General features: G+C 56.4%; 1 protein-coding gene, 1 long non-coding RNA gene and 1 other non-coding gene across 5 annotated transcripts; 1 reads left to right on the top strand and 2 right to left on the bottom strand.

The window, feature by feature from the left end:
• The first annotated feature begins 5554 nt into the window (after positions 1-5554).
• Positions 5555-14827, top strand: ST6GALNAC2 (ST6 N-acetylgalactosaminide alpha-2,6-sialyltransferase 2). 2 transcript variants are annotated; one of them, XM_035570534.2, is made up of 10 exons: positions 5555-5886; positions 10565-10654; positions 10768-10825; positions 11367-11541; positions 12319-12484; positions 12565-12703; positions 12876-12979; positions 13086-13169; positions 13843-13942; positions 14050-14827. In XM_035570534.2, the coding sequence occupies exons 1-10, from the start codon at positions 5762-5764 to the stop codon at positions 14215-14217; spliced, it is 1209 nt and encodes a 402-aa protein (XP_035426427.1). In that variant the 5' UTR covers positions 5555-5761; the 3' UTR covers positions 14218-14827. The 2 variants fall into 2 exon arrangements, with proteins under 2 accessions (XP_035426427.1, XP_035426428.1); XM_035570535.2 differs by having other exon boundaries at positions 5556-5886; positions 10771-10825.
• Positions 14828-16635: 1808 nt separating this feature from the next.
• Positions 16636-20211, bottom strand: LOC118260366 (uncharacterized). Of its 2 annotated transcripts, none has more exons than XR_004782217.2 (5): positions 20131-20211; positions 19315-19421; positions 18198-18286; positions 17411-17482; positions 16636-16716 (listed from the first exon to the last, which is right to left on the bottom strand). It is a non-coding gene; the product is annotated as an uncharacterized LOC118260366 (long non-coding RNA). The 2 variants fall into 2 exon arrangements; XR_004782218.2 differs by lacking the exon at positions 20131-20211 and adding an exon at positions 19626-19935.
• On the bottom strand, positions 19493-19567 carry LOC118260387 (small nucleolar RNA R38). The gene has a single exon (XR_004782222.1). It is a non-coding gene; the product is annotated as a small nucleolar RNA R38 (small nucleolar RNA).
• Positions 20212-25786: the final 5575 nt, after the last annotated feature.

Raw genomic sequence — 25786 nt, forward strand, 5'->3', positions numbered from 1 at the left:
GTTCCTTGCCCATGCACCGGGGCCCTGCCGAATTGCTGCGGGTTGCTTAGTGACCGCCTCCGAGCGGCTATTCTTCCCATCTGAATAGGGCTTTTCTCCTCCCAAGAAGTTGGAAGAAGTTTCTGTTAAACTCCTCCCTTCCCCCCTCTTCTTCTTTTGTTTCTTTCTCTTCTGGGAAACTGGATGGGGCTGAGCAAGGGGACCGTGGTGGGCAAGGAGGCCGGGCTCTGGGGACGGGCTGGCAGCCACCAGCCCAAGCTTCCCCCCCCAGTGCCCGGCTCCTCTGCGGCTGAGGTGTCCCAGAACCAAGGGAAGGAAATTTCCTGGCGTTTTCCCCACCCGCAGAGCCCGTTCCCTCCAGGCTGTGCTCCTGGGATGGAGCCAGCTCCTCAGAGGGTTTAGAGCCCTGTGGTTTGGTCTGTCCCTCAGGGGGAAAGCGGCAATGCTGAGCTGTGCCAGCGCATCCCCAGCCTCCGTAGCACAGCTAAACGGAGCTGCAGGGATGACCAAGGACAGTGCCGTGGTGCAGGGCCACCCAACTGTCCCCACCCATGTCCCTGCGGCATTGTCCCAGTGCCACCAGGTGGCAGCTCCTGTTCAGGGACCCACCAGCACCCTGCTGTGTCCGAGATGTCCAGGTCCGGTGGCCGAGTGCCCTGCAGCTGCCCGTGCTGTGCCAGGCTGCCATCCCTGGGCGTCCCAAGCATTGTAACGCCCGCCTGCCCCTGGGGTTATGGCCTGGAGCTCCTTCAGGTACCCGGGGACATGTGCAGAAGTGATTTGGTGGCTTCAAGTGCCACCCAGCTGTGAAGGATGTGCCAAGGTGCAGCCTCGGCTTGTGCAGCATGACATGGTGCTGGAGGCAGCGTGAGTGGAGGGACCGGCAGCAGGATGAGGTCTGGCGTCCCGGGAGATGGCCCAACACGGCAGCACCTCCTGGGGTGCAGACACAGCACCTGGTGCTCCTCCTCGGGTACAAGCACAGCGCCCAGTGCTCCTCCTGGGGTGCAGACACAGCACCTGGTGCCAGCCGGTGGCAGCACCTGCTCGCCTCTGCCAGCCAGGAGCTCCAGAGTCTGTAGGATTTAAAGCAGGATGTCGAGCCTCTGATGTGAGTAAGAAATACACAGCTGGGCATCAGTGCACCCAGAAGTTTCTGTAGCATCTGCCCTGTTTTTTGGGAAGCTACTGGGGAGAACCACAAGGTGTAAGTACCGCCATGCCCTGCTCCTCCCCGGGCTCCCCAGGAGTTAACACAGCCTCTGGATGCCGCCAGCGGGGCTGCGAGAGACAAATCCTCTCACTCGCAGTGCCACATTCCTGGCAGGGCCTCGAATCGTTTGTTTGGTTTCCTCGCTGCCCTTTTTGCAGTGTGATGCCTCACCTGTCCCCAGCAGAAGCAGGAGCCATGGCTGACTGCGTGCTTGAGGGCATGTCACTGCCAGGCTGGGGCCGGGCCAGAGGAGGCAGATCGGGGTTCCTGGGCCGTGCTGACCACCCCACACCTCTCTCCCCCAGCACTGGTGCGTGTGCCATGCATGACATCCACATTGTCACTCCCGTTCCTCTGTTCTCAAGCAAGAAAACCCGAGCAGCGAGGTGAGCTGGACACCGCTGGACACCAGCACCCATCTTCCCAGCATGGAACGGGCGCTCCCTGGCAGCACAAACACCCCTGTGGTGGTGACTTTCAGGATGGTTTTTATATTTATTTATGTTATCCAAGCAGAGAGAGGATTTTGGGGCAGGCCCTGAGTGCGCAGCGGTGAGGTCTGCACCCTGCTCACCTTGCGGCCCTGTGTTCCCTCCTGCGTCAGGGATGTGGCAGCAGGGAAATGCAGTCAGACAAGAAAAACTATTGATAACAGGGGAGGGCGACCAAGATAAAGGAGCAGCCCGTGGCTTTGTTCTGTACAAAAGTACCAGATGACCTCTGGGCTGCTCCCTTCCAGCAAGCCCTGACCTCTGAGTGGGTGTTGGAGCAGGGCCCCGCGGGCAAACAGCTCCTGGGGACACAGCAGGCCCTGGTTTCAAGGGTTTCCTCTGTCAGGCTGGGCACTGTGGGGTTTTCCCTGCCTGTTCAGACCCTCAGGCAGCAAATCCCAGGTGCTGGGTCCTGGGAACACACCAGGCTCCCTCCATCCCTCCCATGCCGTGTTCGCAGCCATGGCAGGCAGAGACCACGCAGGCAGCCAAGGGGCCAGCAGCATTGCACACTCAGAGACTGTGTCCCCTGTCCCCAGCTGTGTCCTTACAGGACAGGGCCTGGCCAGACCCCTTGGCCATGTGGCAAACACAATCCCCTGTTTGAGCAAACCTTGGGACTGTTTGGCCTGCAGAGAACGGGGCAGGATCAATCCACGCCTGCTCTGCCCAGCCCGGAGCTGGCAAGAGAGCGGCTTGGGTTGTGCCACCCCAATTTCTCAGAGGTGTTTTCCAGCTCTGAGCCCCTCCAGGCCATAACCCAGAGCCTCAGCGGTTGCCTCATGCCCTGCAGAGACCTTCGGACTTTGTGTTCGGCTTATCTCCCTCCCGGTCAATGGTCCGGGGCTGACCGGCAGCTCTGCCATGCACAGGAGGCTCCACGATAAGAGCGGGGCCGAGCCCGGCAGCACGGCAGCAGCTACTGGCACAAGTCACCACGAGCCACAGTGCTGTCCAGCCTGCCACCCTGTCTGTGGCTCGTCCCCGTGATATTCCTGCTTTTGTAGGGAGCAGGAGGGGACTAAAGGGTGTGTTTGCCCAGTGGGCTGGATCCTGATGGTTTTGCCACAAAGATGGGCCCCATCGGCTCGGTCTCCCCTCAAGCTGCATCCCACTCTTTCCATACTATCCATGTGGGGCTGTGCCCTGGGGAAGGACTCCCCCATTCCTCGGACAGCCTTTTGGGGTAAAAGGCAGAAAGACAGAGCCCATTTCTCAGAGCCACAGTCACCACAGGTTGATGAGCACAGCCCTGAGCATCCCCAGTCCTGTAGCTGCACCGTGCCCCACGTGCCCATGCACCCTCCGTGCAGTCACTTCTCCCCAAAAACCCCATTGGGACCGGCAGGGAGCACCCGGGGTGCCACAGAGGCGGGCGTTTCACCTGAGCCTGGCTCTGTGGGGACCTGCCACAGGGAGTTTTGGCCAAGCCGTGCTCCCACCCCGCCGGGAAGGGGCCGTGCGTCAGCCTCCCGAGACATCTGCTGACCGGTTTGTGGTTATGCAACCACCTTGTCCCCGCAAGCAGCCATATGGCCCTGCGTTCCCTGGCGGGGCTGACGCTGCAACGCATTTCTAAGGTCCATGCTTTGAATTTCAGGGAAATTTCCCATGAACGGATTTTTTGGCACTTTGTTGAACGTATCTTTGACCTGTGCTGGACAAACTGGGAGGTATGAATCCTCCAGGAGATTTTTGGAGATCACTTTCTCCCATCTGGACAGTTTGTTGTGGCAAAGACCCCAAGGCTTTCCTCCACCAACAGCCAAATGGTGCGGATCATTCTCATTTTCCCCCTGCTCTCTCTAGCGATGTGGATGGCTCAGGTTTTATTTCCAAGAGTAATTACTGGGATGAAAAGCCCAGGCTAAAAATGATACATACTGACTGTCATTGTAATTTCTTTTGTGTTCTTTTCCTAATCTTTATTTGGCAACTATCACCCTAAAAGGTTTTCACACTTATTCAACTTCAAAATAGGCGCTACTTAATTTTGGGGCATGGGCCAAAACGTATTGTAGCATGAAACAAGTAGAGCAGATGAGGAACTGCATCTCATTTTCAACCCCTAATGAAAGGAAAAAAAAAAAAAAACAGTAATATGTGTCACCCCATGTGTCATGGAAACAGAGAGTTGGGCAGGCAAGCAGCTCCTCCACCCCACAGGGCAAAGGCACCAGCGCTGCCGCTCACTGGGGTCTGCATTTTGGGGCAATAAATGTCCCCGCATGCCAAATCCCAGAATTTCCCCAGGCCACTCATGGGGGAGTTTTGCACCTCCGGGGCCGTGCTAGCTCCCCCATGACTTACTCGAGCAGTTGGTAATAATTAGCCATGATTAACGAAGAGCCGAGAGCACATGAGCTGAAGCATGGGGTCACGAGGAGAGAATCCCCCTGGGCGCACGGAGGGGAATGGGGCCAGCGCGGTGCCCTCCCGTTCTGGGGGCTGGAATCCTCCTGAGGACCAGGGCTGGCAGCTGGGGGACCCACAGAGGTGCATCCCCCTGGCTGGGGCTTTGGGACAGCCGTGCTTTCCCTGCCAGCTTCAGCAGAGGGTCACCCCCCGGTGTGGTGCAGCTGAAGACCCCTTCCTACAGGGGACCCCTCTGCCGCTCCGTGCCCGCCCTGTGCTGCATCCCTCGGGGTCTCTTGGGCTCAGCCTTAGCCCTGAGACCACTCAGCACCTTCCAATTCCTCTCATTTATTGGTGTGATACTAATTGTGGCCCTAAAGCTGACTTTTGGCTAGGAGGGGATTAGTAGGAAGGAAAAAAAAAAGCCTAAAAGAGACTGAAGCAGGGTAGTTTAAAGGGATTTTTGCATTTATCTTTCTTTGAACCAGCAGCATTGCTGGAAGCGTGGCTGTGTGGGTAGGAATGGAGGTGGGGGGCCTGGATCTGGGGGGGCTGAGAAGTGCTGGAGAAAATGCGCCGGTTGGGGAGGGGGCTGCAGGTGCCAGCGGGACGCGCTGTGGGTTTCTGGGGAGCCGCAGGGCTGGACGGAGCAGGGCTCATTGCTGCTGCTCCCCGAGGCTGGTGGCTTCCTAAAAATTCCCCTTCCTCCCCCCCCCAGTCACTGCAGCTCACTTAAAATGCCTGTTTTCCCAGCTGAATCCCTTCCCTCAGCGTGAAAACATTTGGGTATTTCCTTTAGTTTTCAGGTTTGTTTTCTTTCTTTCAATGATTTTAGTTAAACTTAGCTTGAACTGCTCTTTCAAGAATGAAACAGAAGCATTTTCCTTCAGAAAACACCAAAATGCTTCGTTCAGGTTTCCCTCCTGCCCTCCCCTCACCAGCCCAAACTCGAATTCAGCACAAATTTATGAATTCGTGTTGGTTGCTGTGAAATTACATGGTGGGGAATAATTTGTTCCTCTGCAAAAGCCTGCGGGTCCCGGCAGCAGCCTCCCCTGGGCAGCCCCGCCAGCGCTCAGGCAGTTTTGCCTTTTTCCCCGTTTCACCCCAAATTTGCTCCTGTGGCGGGGAGTTTTTGTGGATCCCTGCACGTACGTGCTGCGGAGCTGTATTGGGCACCGGGGGATGGAGCCTAGGTTTTCTGATCTGCCACAACAACCCCAGCCCCGCGGGGTCCCCAGGCACTGGCGTGGGCTGCATGGGAGTGCGGGGCTGGAGGCGAAGGAGAAAGTTACAAAAAATGGGAAAAAGGGTTAGAAGCTCTGCTTTGTGAGCTGTAAGTGGGTGGCATGAAAGGGAGGTGGAAAAAAAAAAAAAAAAAAAAAAAAAGCTCATTTCTCCGTTGGTCTGAGTAAATGTTTAATCCCCGGCTCGGAGCAAAAGCAGCTCAAAAGTGCGTTTTTTCTCAGCAAGCCCGAACCAGTCAGCCCGGTGCCTCCTCCCTCCGCTCGCGCTCTCCCTCCCACCGCTCCCCAGGGACATCTGAGGAGCGCTCCGAGGTGCAGCGGGGCCAGGAGGGAGCCAGCCCGAGCCTCTACCCCTCCGGGTGGGCAGCGGGGGCAGCTGGGGCTCAGCTCCAAGGGGGGATCAGCTCCACACAGGGCTCGCGTGTCGCCTTCGCCTGCACCGCTCAAGCATTGGGATGGGGTCCCCGCACTGGAAACGTCTCTGCCTCTTGCTGCTGGCGGCTTTTTCATCCTCCCTCGTCCTCTACGGGCACTACTACGCCACGGTGGAGCTGCCCGCCGGCCAGAGGATCATAGCCAGGTAATGGTGATGTGCGAAGCCAGCGCGAGGTGCTGGGGAGGGGGATTTGGGGTGCTGGGGTGCTGGGGCAGGCCCCTTGGCGCAGGTTACCCCGGCTGTGCCCCTGTTTCTTTGCTGGGTTGAGGAGAGATCACAGCATGCTCTGCCTCCCCAAGGTGCCCACGGCCACCAGCAGCACCCAGGGGTGCCCAGGGAGGGACCCCGGGGTGAGGGGGGGCTGCAGGGGTCCCCGCGTGGGCTCAGCCCATCGTGGTGCCAAGGAGCCAAAGGTGCAGGGACTGTTGGGGGTGCTCAGCACCCAGCAGGACCAAACCACCTCCAGCAGCCGGGCAGACCGGGCTGCAGCCGGCTCATTTCCCCGGGGGGGTCCGGCCCCACTCTGCAGCACTGACCCTCCCCAGCTGCAGGGACGGGGCAGGGCTGCCTGCAGCCTGCTCAGCTCCTGCGGGGCTGTTCGCAAACTCCAGCAAGTCCCAAACTCCAGCAGTGGGCATCTCCCCCTTCGCTTTCCCTTCAGTCTTTGCCTGCAGCCTCCACCCTGCCTGAGCCTCAGCCAGAGTCTCCCTGGTGCTGGGCTGGGTGCTGGGGAGCCCTGGGGCTGCCCGCAGAGCATTTGGCCAGCAGGAGCAGGCACCCTCCTCTGCCCCGAGCAACGGGTAACACACCAGCAGAGTGTTACAGGCGTCCTTCACCTCCGCGCTGGGTGCTCGCGGGTGCTCTCAGAGCTCGGGAGGGAGGGGAGGATGCTGTGGGGACCGGGGCTGGTCCTGCTCGCAACCTGCCGGGGTTGCACTGGAAGCTGCTGGGGTGCCGCTGGGTGGGCTGCCCTGGGCTCCCCACGCTGCTTCTTGCCCCGCTGGGAGCACAAAGCTTCGCCTGTGCCCTCCTGTCCCGCCCGGCGCGGGTTTCTGCTCCCTGCAGGAGCATCCCCGTGGCAGGAGCTGGCACTGGGTGACCGGGGATCCTGGTGGCAGTGGGGTCAAACCATGCAGCATGGTGCTGGGGCAGTCACGACTGTGGTGCTGAGCTGCTCCCTGCATAGCTGTGTCCCCAGCCCCGGCTCCTCTGGCTTAGCCCCTCTGGGAGCCCGCAGCAATGTGCCTGGGAGCTCCACAGGCTCCAAAACACTTCCAGGAGTTTGTTTTTTTTTTCTTCTTTCTTCCCTTTGGCTTCAAGCCAAACACTAAAGCCACAGCCACGGCAGAGCAGGTCCCGTTCGTCTCAGTTCCCCATGTCTACAAGCACACCAACCCCGAATCTCTGCTCATCCATAAAAGTTGTATTAAAGCCTAAGCCCGGAGCAACCAGTGCTGCCCGGCGGCTGATGCAGGGCTGAATCTGGAAGTGAAATCTGTGCGTGCAGTGCTTCTCGCTGCTAAAGCACAGCCGTGGTGCAGGATTTGTGCTTTTCCTCCTGTTGGGGCAGGAGGGGAAGGCCAGCAGTGCTCCCATTTTGGGGACACGGTGCCTCCTTCTGCTCCAGCTTTGGGGGAGACAAAAGGGGTCGGGAGGCAGCTGACCCCCCTGGGCGGTGCTGGCTGTTGCAAGCACCAACCCACCTGACGAGGGGCATGTGTGGCAGTGCCCTGACCCCCTCTGGTTCGGTGCAAGGCCGGTGGCAGCGGTGAGGACCCCGGGGAGATGGGCAAAACGCTCCTGTCCCTGCAGCGAGGCAGCTGCGCCGTGGGCTGCCAGCCCGTCGTCCTGCAGCCCCATCCCACGCCCTGCCCGGACATTTCTCCAAACCCCTCCATATTTCTGCTGGGACCTCTCATGGCTTTAATTCCAGCAGAAGAGCCGGGCACCATGCTGCCGTGGCTCTGTGCCAGGGGACGATGCCCCGAGCCCGGCCCTTTGCAGCAGGACGCAGCCCACACTTCCGGAGGACACGTTCGCGGTGCTGCTCCGGCTCCTTCAAACAGCCCCGCGGGGACCCAGGAGTGTTTGGTTAAGATAGCGCTCGAGTGTGTGCTCTCAAACACTTGTGCACATATTTATCTTCCGGAAACGGAGGGTGGGCACGGACCAGAGGCGTCATATTCGGCAGCTTTACCGCAGGGAGAGAACACACCCAGGCTTGGCTCGCTCCTCTGCCGTGGCCAGTGTGCCCAGGCGGCCGCGGGCCACTCCTTTCCCGGGAGCCCCATTGTGCATCAGTCGGTCCCTGGGGGGGGATCATCTTCTGAGTCAACCAAGCATCGCAGGGCACGGAGCCACCGAGGCTTTGCCACATCCTGGCGAGTGACGTCAAGGCGCCAGGCTCGGCCGGGCTTGGGCAGCGGCCACGGCACAGAGAGCCGCCACCGCGCCTCGGGGATGGCACCGGCACCGGCGGGCGGGACGGGAGCGCCGCGTGGGTTGGCGTCATGGGTTCGGCACAAGGCCTGCGAGAGGATCCGCAAACGCCTGGCACCAAGTTTGGCCACTGAAGGGAGGTGGGAGCCATCTCCTGGGGAGCATCAAGGGATCGCCAGCCTGAGCAGGAGCGGGTTTTAGCAGCCTGTGCTGCCCCAGATGCTCCTGTAACACCCCTCGGAGTGCAAAAAGTAGCCAGCACCAAGAGCCCAGGGCTGTGCCTGGTGCTGTGCCCACCACAAAGGCACCAGGACATGGCAGGGAGGGGATGGGAAGGAGCTGGGGAGGCAGCGAGGTGCAGCTGGGGCTCGTGAGCCTGATGGGGAAGGCCTGGGGAAGATGTGGGGCAAGGACGGGCTGTCTGTGTGCAGCTCCTGGGGAGGCAGGAGCCTGGGCGCTGTGCCTGACGGTATCTGCCCTGGGGGCTCATTGGTGGGCTGTGTGTCCGTGGTGGCAGAAAGGGGCAGGTGGCTGAGCTGGGGGCTTTGTGCGCCGTGCTTCAGGACCCAGAGCTCTGCAGGACTTGGATCTGGACTTCAGGTTCGGGTGGTGGCAACACCAAGGAGGTCCTTTGGGGAGGGGCTGGGGCTGAGCATCTCCTGTGGTGCCAGATGGAGGAGATGCCCGGGGCTGGAGGCTCAGCTACGTGTGAGATGCCTCCAGGGTTTGATACTGCTGGGCTGACCCGGCAGGCAAAGAGCTTCTTGTTTCTTGAGACTTCCAGCTCACTGCAGGGCTGAGCTGTGCTCTGAGCGGTGTGTGCCGCCTGCAGCTGGCAGGGATGGGCCAGCAGAGCAGCCCCTGGTGCCACTGCGAGTCCCTGCTCCGAGGTCCTGCCTCTTCACAAGCCCTCCCCAGTCGGCATCTCGCCGTGCGCGGCCCCTCGGTTCCCACCAGAAGCAACGAGCAGGTCTGGGCAGGCTGGGTGCATTTAGCTGCTGTGCGAGCAGCGGGAACGCCTCGCGGAAACCTGCAGCTCTGCAGCCTTACCGGGACAGCTCAGCCCTCCTCACTGAGCCCCCAGGGTTCCCCCTCTCCTCCCTGCTGGGCAGCAGCAGCCCCCGTAGCAGGCAACCCCTCTCCCAGCCTGGTGCCAGCACTCGTGTGTGCAAAATGCAGCGAGGCACTGGCTGCTCTGTGTGCGTGGGGCAGCCCCAGCATGGTGCCTGCTGCTTCGGGCTGGGGTGGCCTTGGTGGGAGCAGCTGTAGGGATCGTGGGGCTGGGGGCAGCACATGCAGCCCCTCCTGCCCCAGCATGGCCACGCCAGGACTGCTGATGCTCAGCCTGTGTGAAACGGGGACCCCTTCGCCCTCGGCATCTCCAATCCTGAGCCAGCCCCGCCCAAAGCTGGTGGGATGGAGCCCAAGGAGCTGGGCTATCCCCCAGGGAACACCATACCCAGCACTGAGCAGTGTCCTAGTGGCAAACGGGTCCGGATCAACTCCGGAACAGGGCTGGCACCCATGGGGAGGAGGCGTCCCCATGGCAGGGGACAGCGGAGGTGGGTGGGAGGAAACCCAACGCTCGCTGCGCGGGGGGAGGCAGAGCTCTGCTCCCCACCTGCCTCTACCTGTCCCCGAGCACAGATCCCGTAACAAGGGGCCCTTGTCTGCTCCACAATACCCCGCTTTGCCGGGAGCACCTGCCGCCCCGGCTGGGGCTGGCGCTGGGGTGCTCTGAAGGGCCCTTCTGTGCGGGGATGAATGGGAGCCTGTTCCCCGCCGGTGGGCTCCCACCTCCTGCTGCCGGGCTGGGACCCTGTCGGGCCATAAGAATCCCCCTGGGGGCACCCCTGGGGCTCTGGGCCCCCCGAGATGCTCGGGGTGGGGAGCTCCCTGCCTCTGTCTCCCACTGGTTGGTGATGGAGATGCAGGCACAATTCCTCCCGCTCATGGGAGCAGGGCTTTTTTCCCCCCTTCCTTGCTGTGCTTGCTTGGAAAACTGGAGGGGACCCCAGTTAGTGAGCACCCAGCTTCAGGAAAGGAAAGAGAAGCCAAAGAAATTTTTGCTGTTTTTTTTTTTCCCTGATCCCCCCAGGGGAGGGTTTTCCTGGAGACGTAGCAGCTTGGCAGCTTCTGGCCCTGCTTCATTTGGGGCTTGGTGTTTCGTGCCCCCAGACATGGGGTGCTGAAGGGCCCTGACCATCCCCATCACTGATGGGGGGATCAGGGCACGTCCCAACCAGCCCCATGCACACCAGGGACCCTCCACATCCCCGGTTCCCATCGCTTTTCCAGCACGGCACCGTGCCTCTCGTGGAGGGGGGGGTGTCGGGATGTGGGGGTTGGTGCCACCTCCCCTCATCCCGGTGTCCCCTTCCAGCCTGCTGCAGCCGGAGCCGCTGCTCCTGGCTCCGTCAGGGACCTCGCACCCAGCCGGCAGCCACAGGGCCCTCCGAGGCAGCTTGGAGAGGTAACGTGGGGGAAAAGGGGTGCATGGGGAACCCAGAACAGGCTGGGAGAGCTCTGCGGGGCTCCCCAGGGCCCCAGGGACAGGTTCTGATTGCTCCGTTTCCCTTTTCCTAGCAGGGAGTCCTTCAAACCTTCCTCGCAGCCAGAGGAGCCCAAACACAACAGAAGGCAGGTAATAATTTGCAAAATGTGGTGTGTTCCTGGTGCTTTCTCCTTTGTGGGCTTTTTGTCTGGGTGGGGAAGCTGAGGAGCAATTCAGCTGAAAGCAGCATGGGGTTTTTTTTGTGCGGGGAGGAGCAACCTGTCCATCCATGCACATGGGTCTCCCTGGGCTGCCCTGGTGTGGTCGCAGGAAGTGTGAGCTTCCAAATCCCGCAGCCGAGTGGCACCTGGGCTGGAGACTTGTGAAAAAAGCCCCAGGCTCCCAAGGAGCTGGGACCTGGGCTGTGCTTTGCCAGGGTAAAGGACTAGAAGATGCTGCATCTGTCACGGTGTGTGCTCCCCTGGTGACTCCGTGAGCCCTGATCCTCCATGCCCTGGGGAGCCGGGTGCTGGGGGGACCCAGGCATGAGGCACCCATGCCCAGGTCACCCAGCAGAAAACATGACGGATGAGGAGCAGTTCTGTCCCCGGGCTTGTCCCCAGCTGGGTGGAGATGCTGGGGGAAAAGGGGCTCCAGCCTGGAGTCCGAACCGTGCTCCTCTCGCACCCAGCCCAGCCCGTGCCCCCGCTCGGTGGTGGAGGCAGCCAAGGCGCACCCCACATTTGGGGAGCTCTTCCAGTTTGCCACCCCAGTGCTGATGTGGGACCAGCACTTCAGCCCCGAGACCTGGAACAGGCTGAAGGAGCGACACGTCCCCTACGGCTGGCAAGGCTTGTCCCACGCAGGTACGGCACCGACCGGGCCGGGGTGGTGGCATCTGGGGTATGGGGTGGCTCGAGGGGACTGGGGACCCCAGGAGAATGGGGACCGGGGACTTTGGTCTCTTCCCACTCCACCTCCCCGGGAGCAGGGTGGAGGGGATGGCTTTGCAAATGCCACTCGCAGCATCTTGTGACATTTTCCCCAAATAAAAGCCCCAGTGTGTGCACGATTATTAACTGGGGCCCGGAGGACCTCGGACAACCCGCTCCATTGTTGCCAGAGGAGATTGTTCCCCGTCCAACCCCAAACCTACTCCCTGCTCTTGCTGGCAGCCGCCAGCTTCAGGCCCTGGGCTGGGAAGTGCTGGGGACGGCGGGGGGGGGATGAACCAGGGGCAGCTGCAAGGAGGCATTGTCAGGATGGGAAATGAGCGGTGCTGGCATCAGCACCCACGGGACCGGGGCTGGAGACGTCCGGATGTGTCCCCGTGCCTTGCACGGCACCCGGCAGCCGCTGCTTGGAGCAGGATTAGTAATGGGGGGGCTGTAACGCGGGTGGATTTGGCTTTCTGGGGGTACCAAGCACTTTGAGCTGGTGTTTGTCCACCCCACCTGCAGACCCCTCACTGGCATGAGGATGCCATGAGCTTTTTCGCATGCTGCTCACCAACATGCCGTGGTGCAAAGCTGTCTGCGCACACTGCAGCATGCTGGTTCGAGGTGCAGACACGCTTACTTGCAGCTGTGCTGATGCAAACCTTTCCCTTTCCCCCTGGCTGGCCCCATCCTGCCCCGACCCAGCCGTCAGCAGCACCCTCCGGCTCCTCAACGCCTCGGCCAACAGGCACCTCTTCGACCGGCGCCGCTTCCCGGGGGGCTGCGTGCGCTGCGCCGTGGTGGGCAACGGCGGCATCCTCAACGGCTCGCGGCAGGGCGAGGCGATCGACGCGCACGACCTGGTGTTCAGGTGGGGCCGGGCAGGATTTGGGGGGCCGCGGGTGCTGGGGAGGTCCCAGCCCTGGACACGGCCCCGCGCTGCTCCCGCAGGCTCAACGGTGCCGTGATCAGGGGCTTCGAGGAGGACGTCGGGACCAAGATCTCCTTCTACGGGTTCACGGTGAACACCATGAAGAACTCGCTCATTGCCTACGAGGAGTACGGCTTCACCCAGATACCCCAGGCTGAGGTGGGACCCCCAAGGGCACATCCGGGGGTGGGTGGCTGACCCCAAATTGTCCCGAGGCCGGGATACACCTTGCCCCAAACCTTCTCCAAGTCTCAGGAGCCTCAGTCCTCACCCCGCAAGAGGGCTGTGCCCCCAAAACCCCCCAGGCACCGTGTCTGTGTCCCCGCTGCAGGACCTGAAGTACATCTTCATCCCCTCGGACGTGCGGGACTACATCATGCTGAGGTCGGCCATCCAGGGCAGCCCGGTCCCCGAGGGCTCGGACAAGGGTGACGAGTGAGTACCCTTGGGTGAGCGCACCCAAGGGAGCACACGCTGCCCCCACCTTTGTCCCTGCTGGGATAAATCCCAGGTGACACCAATTCTCCTCTCCCTGCTGCAGGCCACAGAAATATTTTGGACCGGAGGCATCTGCAGAGAAGTTCAAGCTGCTGCACCCGGATTTCTTACACTACCTCACAGCCAGGTGAGGATGAGCCCGATGCAAACCCCTGGCTCAGCGCCCCTCTGGCACCCGGAGGTGCATGGCTCTGCCCACCTGCCTCCTGGCCCCGCTTTGTGCAGCATGGCCCCGCAGCTGCCCGGTGCCAAAACTGGGCTCCAGCCCTGGTTCCAGCCCGGTTCTGGCCCTGGTCCTCCACCGGCGCTGGAGCCGCCTCTGTCCTGCTCTCTGCAGACAAGGCAGGGAAATTCCCCCCTGCCATTCTCATTCCTTGCAGTGCCACGCACATTTCCTCCTGGCGGGGAGACTTGTACAGCCCTGCTGCATTCACCTGACCCTCCACTTCCCAAAACGCATTATCCAATTTTGAACTAGTCTAAAGAAGCAGAGATAGGGTCCAAAGGGTTTTTTTTCCCCTACGTTTCACGCAAACCAGTGCCTGGGTTGGGACAACTTAAAACAGCGAGGAGGCGCGTGTTAGCAGGTTGCAGAGAACAAGTTGAACCTTAGTAGCAGACACCCGAGAATCCACACAGGGTGAATTTGTGGGTGCTTGTCGCTCGGTGCCCTGCCTTATCAGGGCTGGAGGTGCCGGGTGTGTGTCATGTGCTGGCGCCGGGCGTTGCTGTTTGGCAGCAGGGCTGTGGTGCTGTGCCGGCCGCGTGCCCCCCCTCCAGCACCACGTCTGCTCCGGCAGGTTCCTGAGGTCGGAGCTGCTCAACATGCAGTACGGCCACCTCTACATGCCCAGCACCGGTGCACTCATGCTCCTGACGGCGCTGCACACCTGCGACCAGGTAAGAAGCCGCGAGGCCACCTTCCCCCGGCACCTGGGGGTCCCCTTTGGGCCGGGCTTGGACCCCCCGAGGCGATCACTGCCCTCTGTCCACCCGTCCCGTCGCAGGTCAGCGCCTACGGGTTCATCACGGCCAACTACGAGCAGTTCTCGGACCACTACTACGAGGTGGAGAAGAAACCCCTGGTGTTCTACGCCAACCACGACATGCTGCTGGAAGCAGAGCTGTGGAGGAGCTTGCACCAGGCGGGCATCATGGAGTTGTACCAGCGGTGAGGCTGGGCACCGGCCCACGGGGTGACCCCGAGGGCTCCCAGCGCAGCGTGGAAGGGGTCTCCTCCTTCCCGAGGGCCCCGTCTGTCCCCGGAGGGCTCTCCCGACTCAGCAGACCAGCCCGAGGTGCAGGCCCTCCGCACGGCATGCCGGCAGCAGAGCCGTGGTGGTGGTGCTGACGGGAAAGCCCGTGATTCCTCAGGGATCTCCAGCAACTCGTTCGTGGCTCCGTGAGACCGAGCGTGGACTTTGGGGCACCGAAAAGTTCTGCTGAGCGTGGCTGTCACCTCCCCGTGCCACCATGGGGTCCCTGGGGCAGCAGCAGGCCCTGGGAAACACGGTGCTTGTCTGCAGCTGGGGCAAGGGGATGCTGGAAGAGGATGCTGATGAAGCGTACATCCGACCACCTTTTTTTTTTTTTTTTTTTTCCTCTTTTTTTGAGTTTTCTGGAGATTTACAGACTTTTCTGTGTTCAAAGTTTCCAGCTGGAAAACACCCTTCACGCTGCCATCACGTCCCAGCCCAAACGCTTGGCACCGGGGCAGGACAAGTGGGAGGAATCCTTGGCCTGGAGACGAGATGGCCTGAATTAAAGAATGGTGCTGTGTTCGGACACCTCCTCTCCCGGATTGTTTAATGCCTGAACTTCAGACAGCTCTGGGCTGAGTCTTGGCTGCTCTCTCTTGTGACAAAACGTGTAACGCGTGGTGTCAGCAGCTTTCTTCTTTTCCCTTTCACTAAGCTGTGGTGTTGGTCAACACAACGGAGTCTTAAAATCCGTCAGCTAAGAGCAGGGTTACTGCAGCTCAGCTGGGACATCAGACATGCAGCTGGCCTTTGAACAGCCCGGAGCCGGCCTGCAGCCCACGTGTGCGGTGCTGGTTGTTTTGCACGGGGCTGGTGCGTGGTCCTCCAGGTGTTTGAAGAGGGCTGCGCTGTGCCAGGTGAGTTAGGGCACTCCTGGGACAAGGCTAAGCTATTTAAAAAGGAAAAAAAAAAAAAATCTTAAGAGCAGGGTGAAGGGTCTTGAGCCCTTCAGCCAGCCTGGGTGAACTAATGCTGCTGTGGAAGCTGTGGTGTGCAGGCTCCTGAGGATAGGGGTGGCTGGAGGGTTGATGTTGCGCAGCGGAGAGAGCGGTGCGACCTGAAACTTTCCCACTTTGTGTAATTACAGGAAATTTTTGTAACTTTCTTCTGTGCCTGATGTGGTGAACGGGGTGGGTCAGCTAAGACATCCTACGTCCTGTAGCAGAGGGGCTGTAGCCTGCAAAACAGTGAGGCTTCAACTTGAGAACGGCCCAAAGGCTGAGCAGGGTTAAACTCCTGGTGCCCGAGCAGGGCCCTGACACAACTTCCCCAGCTGGGCGGTGGCTGCGCTGGATCGGATCGCTGGGCACTCTTCCGAGCGCAGCCCTTCCCCACCTTTGATGCTATTTGCTTTACAGCAGCTGAAGGAGCAACTTCTTGCAGAGATGGCAGGAGATAGCCTGGCTGTTAGCCAGGGAACCCTGCACCCCCTCAAGCTCCATCTCCCTTTGTGATGGCAAGCTGCCTTCAGCTAGTTAAGAGTGAGCGTTAACAAAGATTACATCTGAAACGGGCTGACAGGCTAATCTCTAGTGTGGAGCCCAGCTTGTGAGTCTCAAATTAACCTTTGTTCACGTCAATCACTTCACAATGGTACCCAGGCAGCCTGTTAGGCCTGTTCTTGAATGCAAGCACTCAGCAAAACCCCTTCCACGACAAGAACAAGCCTGATTCTCATATTGCCTAAATAACGTACCACCAAAACCTCCTCAAACTAGCTCTGGCCAAGCACGAGCGCAACCCATGTGGCTTTAAACACAGCGATGGGTGGCACTGACGCACGTGGCAAAAACGAATGTTTTAAAAAAGATGAATGCTGTCATAGTCGAGCATCCTGCCAGGGCTCCCAGCCAGCTTCCAGGGGTAGAGCTGTGTGTGCAGACCAGGACCTACTGCACTCACACACCTTTCTTATTCCAAAAAGGGAAGCTTCTCTATCCACACCTAGCCCTGCAGTTAAACATCCCTCCCCCATTTTATGACCTTATCGAGGAACCTGATTGTTGTACTACTGCCTCTCACTTCTCTTTGAGCTTCTAAGCAGACAGCAAGAACCGTATCTTTCACCAGTCCTAGCTTATCCACAGTTTTGTCACAGTTACCACAAATTTCTTCAACTTTCAGCATTTGCCTGTACAAGACATTCAAGTCAGAAGACTGTGTCAGGTATTGGGCAGAAGCAGGCAGCGCTATGAAGGGTAAGCTCCCAGTTTCTATGATTTCAGAAAGCACTTCACTCTGAAATCCTTTCTACCTGCTCAAAATCATTTCTGTTTAAGTAGATACCCATTACAAAACAAACAAAAACAACAAAAAACCACTTCAACTCTCAAGACAGTTTCAATACTTTGTTTTATTCTGGAACAGAAGACTGCAGGGAACCACGCCTTCCTCCAGCCAGCTGTAGAGCAGGTCCTAGTAGAAAAGACAGTGTCAGAGCAGAAGCAACTGTCAGATTAAAAAAATTCCACTGACTGGCATTATTTAATCAAGAGTATACATCTCAGAAGACTGGAAAGTACTCTTATGAGTGACAGCTCAGCCTTTATTCTGCATCCAGTTGGCAGAAGCCTGCATGCTGAATGTGATCCTGCTCTTCGTAACACAGTTAGCCTCCCTGTAGCTAAGGCTTCAGGGTTCTAAAACTGCTTCTTCCCCAAACCCAGCGCTAGCACCTGAATCCTCTCTGGTCTTACTGGGAACTTACCAGTGATGTAGTTTTAACAGCCACTGAGCAGAGATGAAGGTACCTGCAGTTATGCCCAGGTACCCGTTTTATATCACCTCAAGTGAAGTGCTATCATTTGTGAGGCCTGTTCCAGGAAAATCCTCCTCCTGGTGTTGGGAGACACCGCAAAACAATGCTGTCACTGCCTTAGGCATGTCTGCTTTAAACTAATTCCTGCCCCTCCCTATTCACCAAACACTGGATAGCTTTTACTTTTCCTCTTTATCATCACGCTGTCTCTTCACCTTTTTTCCCCTTGTTCTGGGAAGCCCAAAGCCCCACGGGCTCTTCCCAGTGACTTCTGTTTGGAAGGTAACTATATTTGCAAAGCAACCACTCTGCCGGGCTGTAGTAACGTTCCCTCCCGCTTTGTATACTAACCTTTTCTTAAGGACTAAGGCAGTCCACTGTTGTCAAGTCTGCCGGTTCAGCCCGTCACCGAACATTATGGATCTGCAAACAAATACGAGTTCTGTTAAATAAAGCATGGAACTGTTCAGCAGAATGCAGCTGTCAGCCACCTGGAGATAAAGTACTGTTACAGTATGTGTGTTCAGTGAGTGTACATCGCGTCAGATAAAAACGTGTTTCGTATCTGCCCTCTAAATGTGCCTTACTGTTTGCACGAGCGGCTTAAAAGCTATTCACAGATCTAGAATTAAACTGTGCTCTGACAAGAGCAGCCTGTGTTTATTATACTCCCTGCACAACCTTGCCGCATCTGGGCTCCTAAAGGCAGGCTGCTGGAAGGACAGATGGGCACTGTGCTGTACTCGCGCACCACAAGGGCAGGAGGAAAGCAGACAGATGCTGCTTTTGCCTTCCCAGGGTCATCTGTGTCACTTCAGCCTTTGCAAGACGTAGGAGAACTGCTGAGGGGGGATACGTAAGCCTCAGTGGACAGTTTTTCCCTCACAGATGAGTTGTCAGACAGGGATAACAGCACATCACCGGCTCAGTTTCTCCCCCGTCCTTGGTTACACAAACTCAAGTTCTATGGAATCAAACAGAGTGGAGACGCCCAGATGCGGGCACGTCTATGACCTGTGTTCTTCCTGGGAAGCGTTCAAAAATTAGGTGTTCTGGTCAGCGGATGAGTCATGCTGCCCACGGATTTGGCGTGTGAAGCGTAAGATGAGCAGTATGCAATACTCAAGGATTCTCTTACCAGTTCGACGTCTGACTTCAGAGCTGCCTTCTTGCCAAAGCTGTCCTTGGGGGAAGATACAACCCAGGAGTCTACAGCATGTTTTCCTCCTAAATATAAGTTGCGTTAAACATCTAGCAGCGATCCTTCAAGTGAAGTTTGTCCTCCCCTTGTTTCTTCTCCATCTCTTATAGAAACAGCACCAAGTCACAAAGCAAGAATCGAAGGTTTCCTTTCTGAGAGCCAATTTTTGTCTCCAACTTAGCACAGCAGAAACCCGTCCCTCACAGACAAAGGAGCAGATTTGCCAATGAGCTGTTTCACTCAAGAGATAAGAAAATTTGGGAGATGGGCGCTATTTAAATCCTCGCTTAGACAAAAACACTAGCTTTGAGACTTTGGTGGTTTAGACCCTTTTAAGGTGTTTCAAGCAGACGGCGCTACTTCTCCTCACCATACAGGAACATCTTAATGCAACTCTCCTTGCAGAGGGGAATAATGCACTCATCTGGGATGTAAATTACCTACGGATTTATCTTGAGAAATGCATTCAAGCATACGTCCATCAGACACATCCCTTCTAGGAAAGGTTCTTCAGCGTCCCCCTTCTAGGCTGACCTTTTGGTGTATGTGAGCTGCACCTCCCTACTCCCAGCCACCCAATGCAAGCACAAAACTATCCCAGTACACCTCCAAGTAAGCACAGAGACCAATTATCCTTTCACTAGGTCTACTCCCTTGACAAACACACTTAGGAGATGAGCTGTGTCAAGTGTCTCCGTAATGGGCTGCCGTTCAATCCCTCTTATTTCTAACCCCTTCTACTCTTGCTCATCTTTGACAACGTTGCCAACCAGGTGCTCCACAGGGCACCAACAACATTAAAATTCCCATTCACCGCGTGCTGCCTTTCAGTCTGAGCTCCATGGTAGCAAAGAGCTGCACACTCAGGTGGCAGCTGCAACAAAGCCACAGCCCTGATTGGCTTAATTACACTAATCAAGCCATTAGGCTTTTATACCTCCTCCCAGCAGCCTGAGAAGGCTATCATCTGACGCAGCAGAACAAGTCTTATGTCCACAGCCCAACAACTAGGAGAAAACTCAAGTAGGATGAACTAAATGCTGATGTTTCTCACCAATGTGCTGATGGTGCAGGTCTGCTGCCAACTGAGTGAAAGAATCAGCTTCCCCGAAAGGTGAGTGCAAGGTGCATTTTTATGCTTGCTCGACAACATGCTGCCACCTGAAAGAGTGGAGGGATACGGAGCGTTAATCCACGTACCAGACCATTCTTTTACCTTTTTGTCTTTAAGGCTGAGCCTCAGAATCATGATTCCACAGGGGAAAACTTAATTTCAGACAGGGATAACCTTATCATCACTAGCTCAGCTGCACACCAGACCACCCGGGGCCACTCTGTTAGCTCAGCCTGCTCCCAGCTCCTTACCCGGGTGCCAACGACACCTGGCGGGCACAACACGCTCCATTTCGCATTGCTGGGCGGTTCGGCGATGGGGAGCGCTGCCTCGGACCGCCGAGCTTTGCTGTTTGAAGCCTGTATTGACAGCAATGCTGAGCCATGCCCGCTGCTGTATTAAATACCTGTATTAAATTCCTGAGGAGCAGCCCCGGCTCAGGGAGGGCCGGAGGGCAGCCGGACACGGTGAAGCCCGGCACTTTGGGGCCGGCCAGGTCCCCGTGAGGGGCACAAGGCCGGACAGGGCCCGGCCCTACCTCCCCTTCAGCCGGCCGCCATAACAAGACGGACCCAACATGGGGGGGGGGGGGGGACACGCGATCTGACACCCCCACAAGACGCGGAGGCCTCCCCGCACGGCCATGGGCAGCCATGGCGGCGCGCAAGCGCCTCCCGCTTCTGCCCGTGCTGTCCCCAAGCCCCTCGGAGCCGCCATAACCGCGGATGGCCGGCGATGGCGGCGCGCCCGACTTACCGAACCCTGCGCGGCCGCCATGTCGTCGCGGGGAAAGGGAGAGCGGCCCGCGCGCGCCTGCCAAGTCTCGCGAGAGGGGGTGGGGGGGAAGCGCGGGGTCTCCTGGGAAGTGTAGTCCCGGCCCCTAGGGCGAGGCTGGGGCTGAGGTGGGCCCCAGGCTTCATGGCGGGCCCTGTTCTACGCTGTGGCCGGGGCGGGCCTGAGGCGAGGTCCCCTCAGGGCTGGCGTGCCCCAGGCGGTGTCTAATAAGAGAAAAATAAAGAAATAAAGACATAAACGAGCATAAAGTAGCACTGGGGCGAGGCCTGGCTCCTCCAGAGGCTGCTTTTGCAGCCTCTCATGGAGCGTAGTGGGGCAGCGGGTGGCTGAGGCGGCACTGCAGAAACACTCATAAAGCCAGCGATAGAAGAGTGGGGGCTTGCCTAATTGCATTAATGATTTCTAAATAAAACAATCGTTATTATTAAAGCCAGGAATGGAAGAATGGGGGCTTGCTTAATTGCATTAAAAATAGATGTTGCCGAATGTCTTTGCTTACTACTGTGCAAATTATCAGAAACGAGGAGTCTTGGGGCCCCTTACAGAGCATGTTTCCAGACAAAAATGGGGAGACTGTCTCAAAAACCAGCTGAGAGCGATTGACCTTGTGGTTTGGACAAGAGCCAAGGAGGAGCTGAGCCTGTACAAAGGCAGGGGGTCAACTAGTGGTGATGAAGAAGAGTTATCTGCCTTTATCCCCACGAACCCCGGTGACCACCACCAGAAGGCACTGTGCAAGTGCAGACAGAAGGAGTTCATAGAAGTGACTTCTTGGAACTAATTTTAATATGAAGCAGGGATAGGTTATGCATATGTATAGGTATATTGGGAAACTTAATGCACATGTTTACTGCATATAACCAAGGCAAGTTGCCATGTTGGGGTGTGCATGCCTTTGGGAGCTATCCCACATGCGCCTGGTGCCGAAATAAACCACATACCTACTTTATAACTCATTTGCTTTGAGTTGTAGAGTTCTTCCACGAAACACTCAGAGCTGGGCCCCAGGCTCCTTGCATGGAGATTTTTGCATTTCCATGCTTCTCACTAATTGCTTTTATTGGTTCTTCATGTGTGCTGCTTACTAGGGAGGCGCACGTGATTGTAGTTAGCACGCTAAATGCTTCAAAGGACTGAACAAGCATTAGCTCATGCAGGAAGGGGCACACTTCAAAAAGACTAATTAGCTGGAGGCTGGGGATTAGTCAGAGATTAGTTAGTAAATGTATGCTGTGCTTCGAATACGTGGTGCTTGCAGTGTGTACTATGATTAGCTTTTGCTGTTAAAAGCTGCCACGAAATCTACGCGATCCTGTTTAGCTCGTGAGCGGTAATGAACTGTAAGCAGAACCGGGCAGGAAAGCTGCGGATCAGCAATATCCACTTTCTTGCCCCAAAGCTTTATGCACCCTTGTGGAGAAAAGCTCCATTATTGGAAATCAGACAAATCTGAGTATGGATGAAAGCCTGATGTATAACAGGTGTTGATCCTAAAGTGGGGGATCCAGTTCCTGGGGGTGTTTGAATCAAAGACGTGTTCTCTGAACATAAAGGTGCCTGGTTCTCTGGCAGAGTAAGCTTCCTACGCTGGCGTTGTGACTAACTGATCTGTCTGATCTGGCCGCTGGGGCTGCTGAGTCTGTGAAGACAACACCCAGCGTTGTCCTAAGGAGCTGCATTGCCCAGGAGCTCAGCCTCTGCTCCTGGATCCCCTCTGATGGCTGGGGATGGCTGCGAGCTGCTGCCTGCACCGTGAGGCCCCTCTCCGGTCAAGGCAGTTGAGTTCCCAGGGAAAGGCAGCATGGCATTGTGTTTATTTCTAGTGCCTGGATCTTCCTGGCCTTGTTCCTATTTTAGTACCTGATTTTTTTCCAGAGCATGGATTTAACTGGCTGATAAGTTCTTTGCTTTACAGAATGGCCCACATTGCTTCCTAAAAGTCTCTCTTACGAAGTCAATAGGTTGTAAGAAGCACCTCTGTACAGAGAGGCAAGAAGTTCGCAGAGACACCAGTGTGCTGTTAAAATAAGCTTCTTCCAGTGTAGGTAGCTAACTACAAGGTCTTCCCCAGCCTCCTGTGCCCTCCACTAGCTGTGAAAATCCTCGTGGGCTGCCCTGGTGGGGAACACAGGACCACAAAGGGAGCAGCTCACAGCAAGTTCCATGCCCTGCCCTTGTGTGAGCTGGCTCCGGAGCCCTTGTGTCCTGCAATAGCCTGCTGCAGGGTGTTTGACCTGTGGGAAAGGGAGAGCAAGAGGGCAGGCGATGATAGAGAATGGAAGTAATTAACACTGCCTTTGTTGCAATGGCCTCTGCCACTGCAGTCTGTGAAGATGTCTGGCAACCTGCCTGCCTGCTTTTAGCCTTCCAGAGAAGCAGATACGTAAAACTCAAACTAGATTTAGCCTTTTAAATCCCCAAGGGACATCAAGTTTTAAAATAAAACAACTAAAATCCTGCCTCGTGCAGTGTTTGGATCCTGGAAGGACAGAACTGTCTTAATCCATCTTAATTTTGGGGTGGAAGCTGCTCACACCACAGAGTAATTGTTGCTTATTCTTATAAATGGATGAGCTCAGCCAGGTGTCGAGTAATGAACTGACTCAACTAAAAGCTCAGGTGAAGGGCGTTAGCTAAGTGTGCAGTAGTTTGGCTGGATTTATTCGTGATTGTAGTGCATAAATCATATTTCCAACCGTGTTTGAGAAGCAGCACAAAGACCCTGGATGAGGAGAGGTGGTCATTGCCTCTCCCATGCCCTTACTCTTAAATCTTTCCAACTTTGCCTGTGTGACTCGATCAGGTTTTCTCAGATCTTCCCTTTAGAGGGCGTTCCTGCTACACAAATCTTCGTCGTGCGAGCTTCGCCCAGGAGCTGCAGTGCGAGGCGAAGCCTCCCAGAGGTCAGCAGAACATGGTGGTGGCTCCTCTGAGGGCTCTGAGCCTTCCCAGAGATGCGAGCAGTCTGCTCTGGGTGGTTCTGGCTGAATATGTTCTGCTTCCTCAGGCAGTTGCCAAGCTTCTCCCAAAGGCAATTTGGACATAATTTTGATGGATTTCCTGTGGCTGATCTCCATTAGTTACGGTGTTTTCTTCCTCCAGCCTTTGAAAGGACTTCTATTTTTGTTGAGCAAGTAAAGAAAGCTATTAAAAGGGCACGGGGATCTTCTACGTGTGATCATTCTGGGGCTGCTTCCAGCTTCTTCCCACCAGATCATCTGGAGTGGATTACTTCCTCCAGTAAGTCCTACACTAGATTGAGGCCTTGCCCTTCTGCTTTCTGGAGGTTTTTCAGTATCTATCTTGCAAAGCCACGGCGTTACTCTCCGCAAAGAAGTTCAAGCGCTGCTGTAGAGTATTTGGTTATCCCCAGATCAGAGAACAGGAAAATGGGCAAAATGTGTGACCGAGAAGGGAAAGGAAGAAAGAAAACTAAACAGAAATCAATGACAGAACCCCTCCAACTTCAGCTGGGCTTTGATCCCATGCTTTAATTGAAGGATGAGGTCTCCTCCCAGTTTCCCACCCTTTTCCCCTCTTGGCTGCCTGTGAGTCTGCCTGGGGAACAACTCTCCACACTTAACTGATAGCAGCTCAGTTCTCCCCCCCCTCCTTGCAGCAGCCCCAGTCCCACCCTGCAGACAGGGTTCCACAAAGCCTGGAGGAACAAAGCGTCAGACTCAGAGACACCCTGCTGAGGTTGTCATCTTCGACATATGGCCGGGGGAAGCAAGCGGGGTATCTGAACGCATTAAGAAGCAAGTCCCCCATGGCTAACTGCATCAGCCCCCTGTGTGGCTTGAACTGCAAAGCACGAGGAGAAGCCGAGGTGCGGGGGGTAACTAGATTGATGCTTGTCTCCGCTGCGTGCACAGCAGCGCACAAAGAACGGTTCCCTGGGGTTCGGCTGGAGTGTGCTTGCTGGTATTTCAGGTGCCAGGCTTGTAAGGAAAAAGGATCTGTAGTGTTAAGAAAAGCCTGCCATGAGATCCCAAATCCTGCTGCTTGAGATCAGTCCCAAGCAATGCAAGAAAGGCTCTTTGGAGCTCGGTAGCAGACAGGAGCAACATCTTCCCACACAGGACAGGGCATGCTGCAAACAAAACATCCTTCCCTTCCCCCAGTAGCAAAGTCCTTAAGCCTCCGTTTAATGTTAAATGCATGCTCAAACCCATTCCTCTACAGCCTGTCCTGTATGCTTAAACAGAACTCTAGCGGCCTCAGAAATGATCTGCTGTAATTGGGGCCTACCAAAAGGCCGAGCTTTGTGCTGAATAACAAGAGCTTTGTCTTTATGGAATATCTGTCAAGTGAAGGGGTGGCCTGTCTGGGAGCGTGGGTATCTGCAGGCAGGGCCACAGTGTGGATTCCTGCAGGTGGAGAACAGAAGAGGTTCCCCGTTCTTCTCTTGATGATGCTGAACGGCCCAAGAAATGGCAATGCCAGCCCCTCAGCTTAGCTCAGCTTAGGCATGGTTTCCTTCCCAGCTTCCCTCCACTGTTCCTCCCACTTCTTGCCCCTTTCCTCAACTGAGTTTTGGGCACGTTGCAGCAAACTTGGTCCCAATGTGCTGTCCGCAACTGTGATGGGGAAGGGAGCTTAAGATCGTATTGGGGGATGGAGACAAGGTGATCAACTGAGCGTTTAGCTTCAGATCTGATGTCCCAGATAGACGGTGACCACCTGGTCAAAGCTGCCCAGGCTGTGCTCACAGCTTCGTTCCTGGGATCAGAACAGAGAGCACGCAGCACGTTGTTCTGATTGCAGTGACAGTCCTGGGGCCAGACGTATGTCCTGTTGAAACAGCAGCAGGAGGAATCCAGCTCCTTCATCGACGAATATGTTTGTTTAAAGCGTATATCCTCAGAGCATACCCAGATGTGTACAGCTACACAAAGGCACTCGAAAATGGTAGGAAAAACTTCCACGCTGTAAAGTGAGTGAAACCAGGAGCAAGGCTTCCACCGCTGAAGACCTTTAAGGCCAAGCTAGATAAGCAGTTGCCAGGAGTTGACCTTGCTTTGAGCAAAGAGCTGGATCCTCTCTATTTTCTGTGTCAGCCTAAAAGATTAAAGGCATGGTAAGCACAAAGGGAGTGAAATGGTATAAAAATATCTAGGCAATACTGATGAGGAAATTCTCAGGTCCTCTTTTATCACAAGCAGTGTTTTTTGCCTGGATTACTCAGCCAAGTAGCCGTTGATTCAGTCAATGCAAACTGCACTGTCATATAAGCAATATTTCACCTATCAAGCTTAGATAGAGGAAATATGCTAGGCACGCACGGAGCAAACAGGCATATTCTTGCACGTAATTAGCATAAGCTGCACCAAGGTCGAGCGGTGGTGTTGGAGAACACCACGAATCACCAACACTTCTTCCTTCTGGAGGCTGAAAATGGAGAGCTGCATATGTTGCATCTGGCTCACCACTTGCTTCCCATTGTTCACACCAAACGAAGGAGGTAATTGTTTAGAGGTACTTTTAGGAATAGCATCTCTGCTAGTTTCATTGCTTAATGGGAAAGAATGTGCTTAAATGATGAAAGATCACATTATTTCAGGTCCCTTTAGGTCATTTTTCTCGCCCTTGCGCAGGGGAAGCAGGCTGAATGCCT

The sequence above is a fragment of the Cygnus atratus genome, chromosome 18 (genome assembly GCF_013377495.2).
Source record: "Cygnus atratus isolate AKBS03 ecotype Queensland, Australia chromosome 18, CAtr_DNAZoo_HiC_assembly, whole genome shotgun sequence".
NCBI lineage: Eukaryota > Metazoa > Chordata > Aves > Anseriformes > Anatidae > Cygnus > Cygnus atratus.

Coding starts and splice junctions, on each gene's coding strand:
- ST6GALNAC2 (XM_035570534.2), top strand. CDS start 5,762: ATGGGGTCCCCGCACTGGAAACGTCTCTGCCTCTTGCTGCTGGCGGCT. Junction 12,704..12,875: donor CCCAGATACCCCAGGCTGAG/GTGGGACCCCCA, acceptor TCCCCGCTGCAG/GACCTGAAGTACATCTTCAT. Junction 12,980..13,085: donor GGCTCGGACAAGGGTGACGA/GTGAGTACCCTT, acceptor TCCCTGCTGCAG/GCCACAGAAATATTTTGGAC.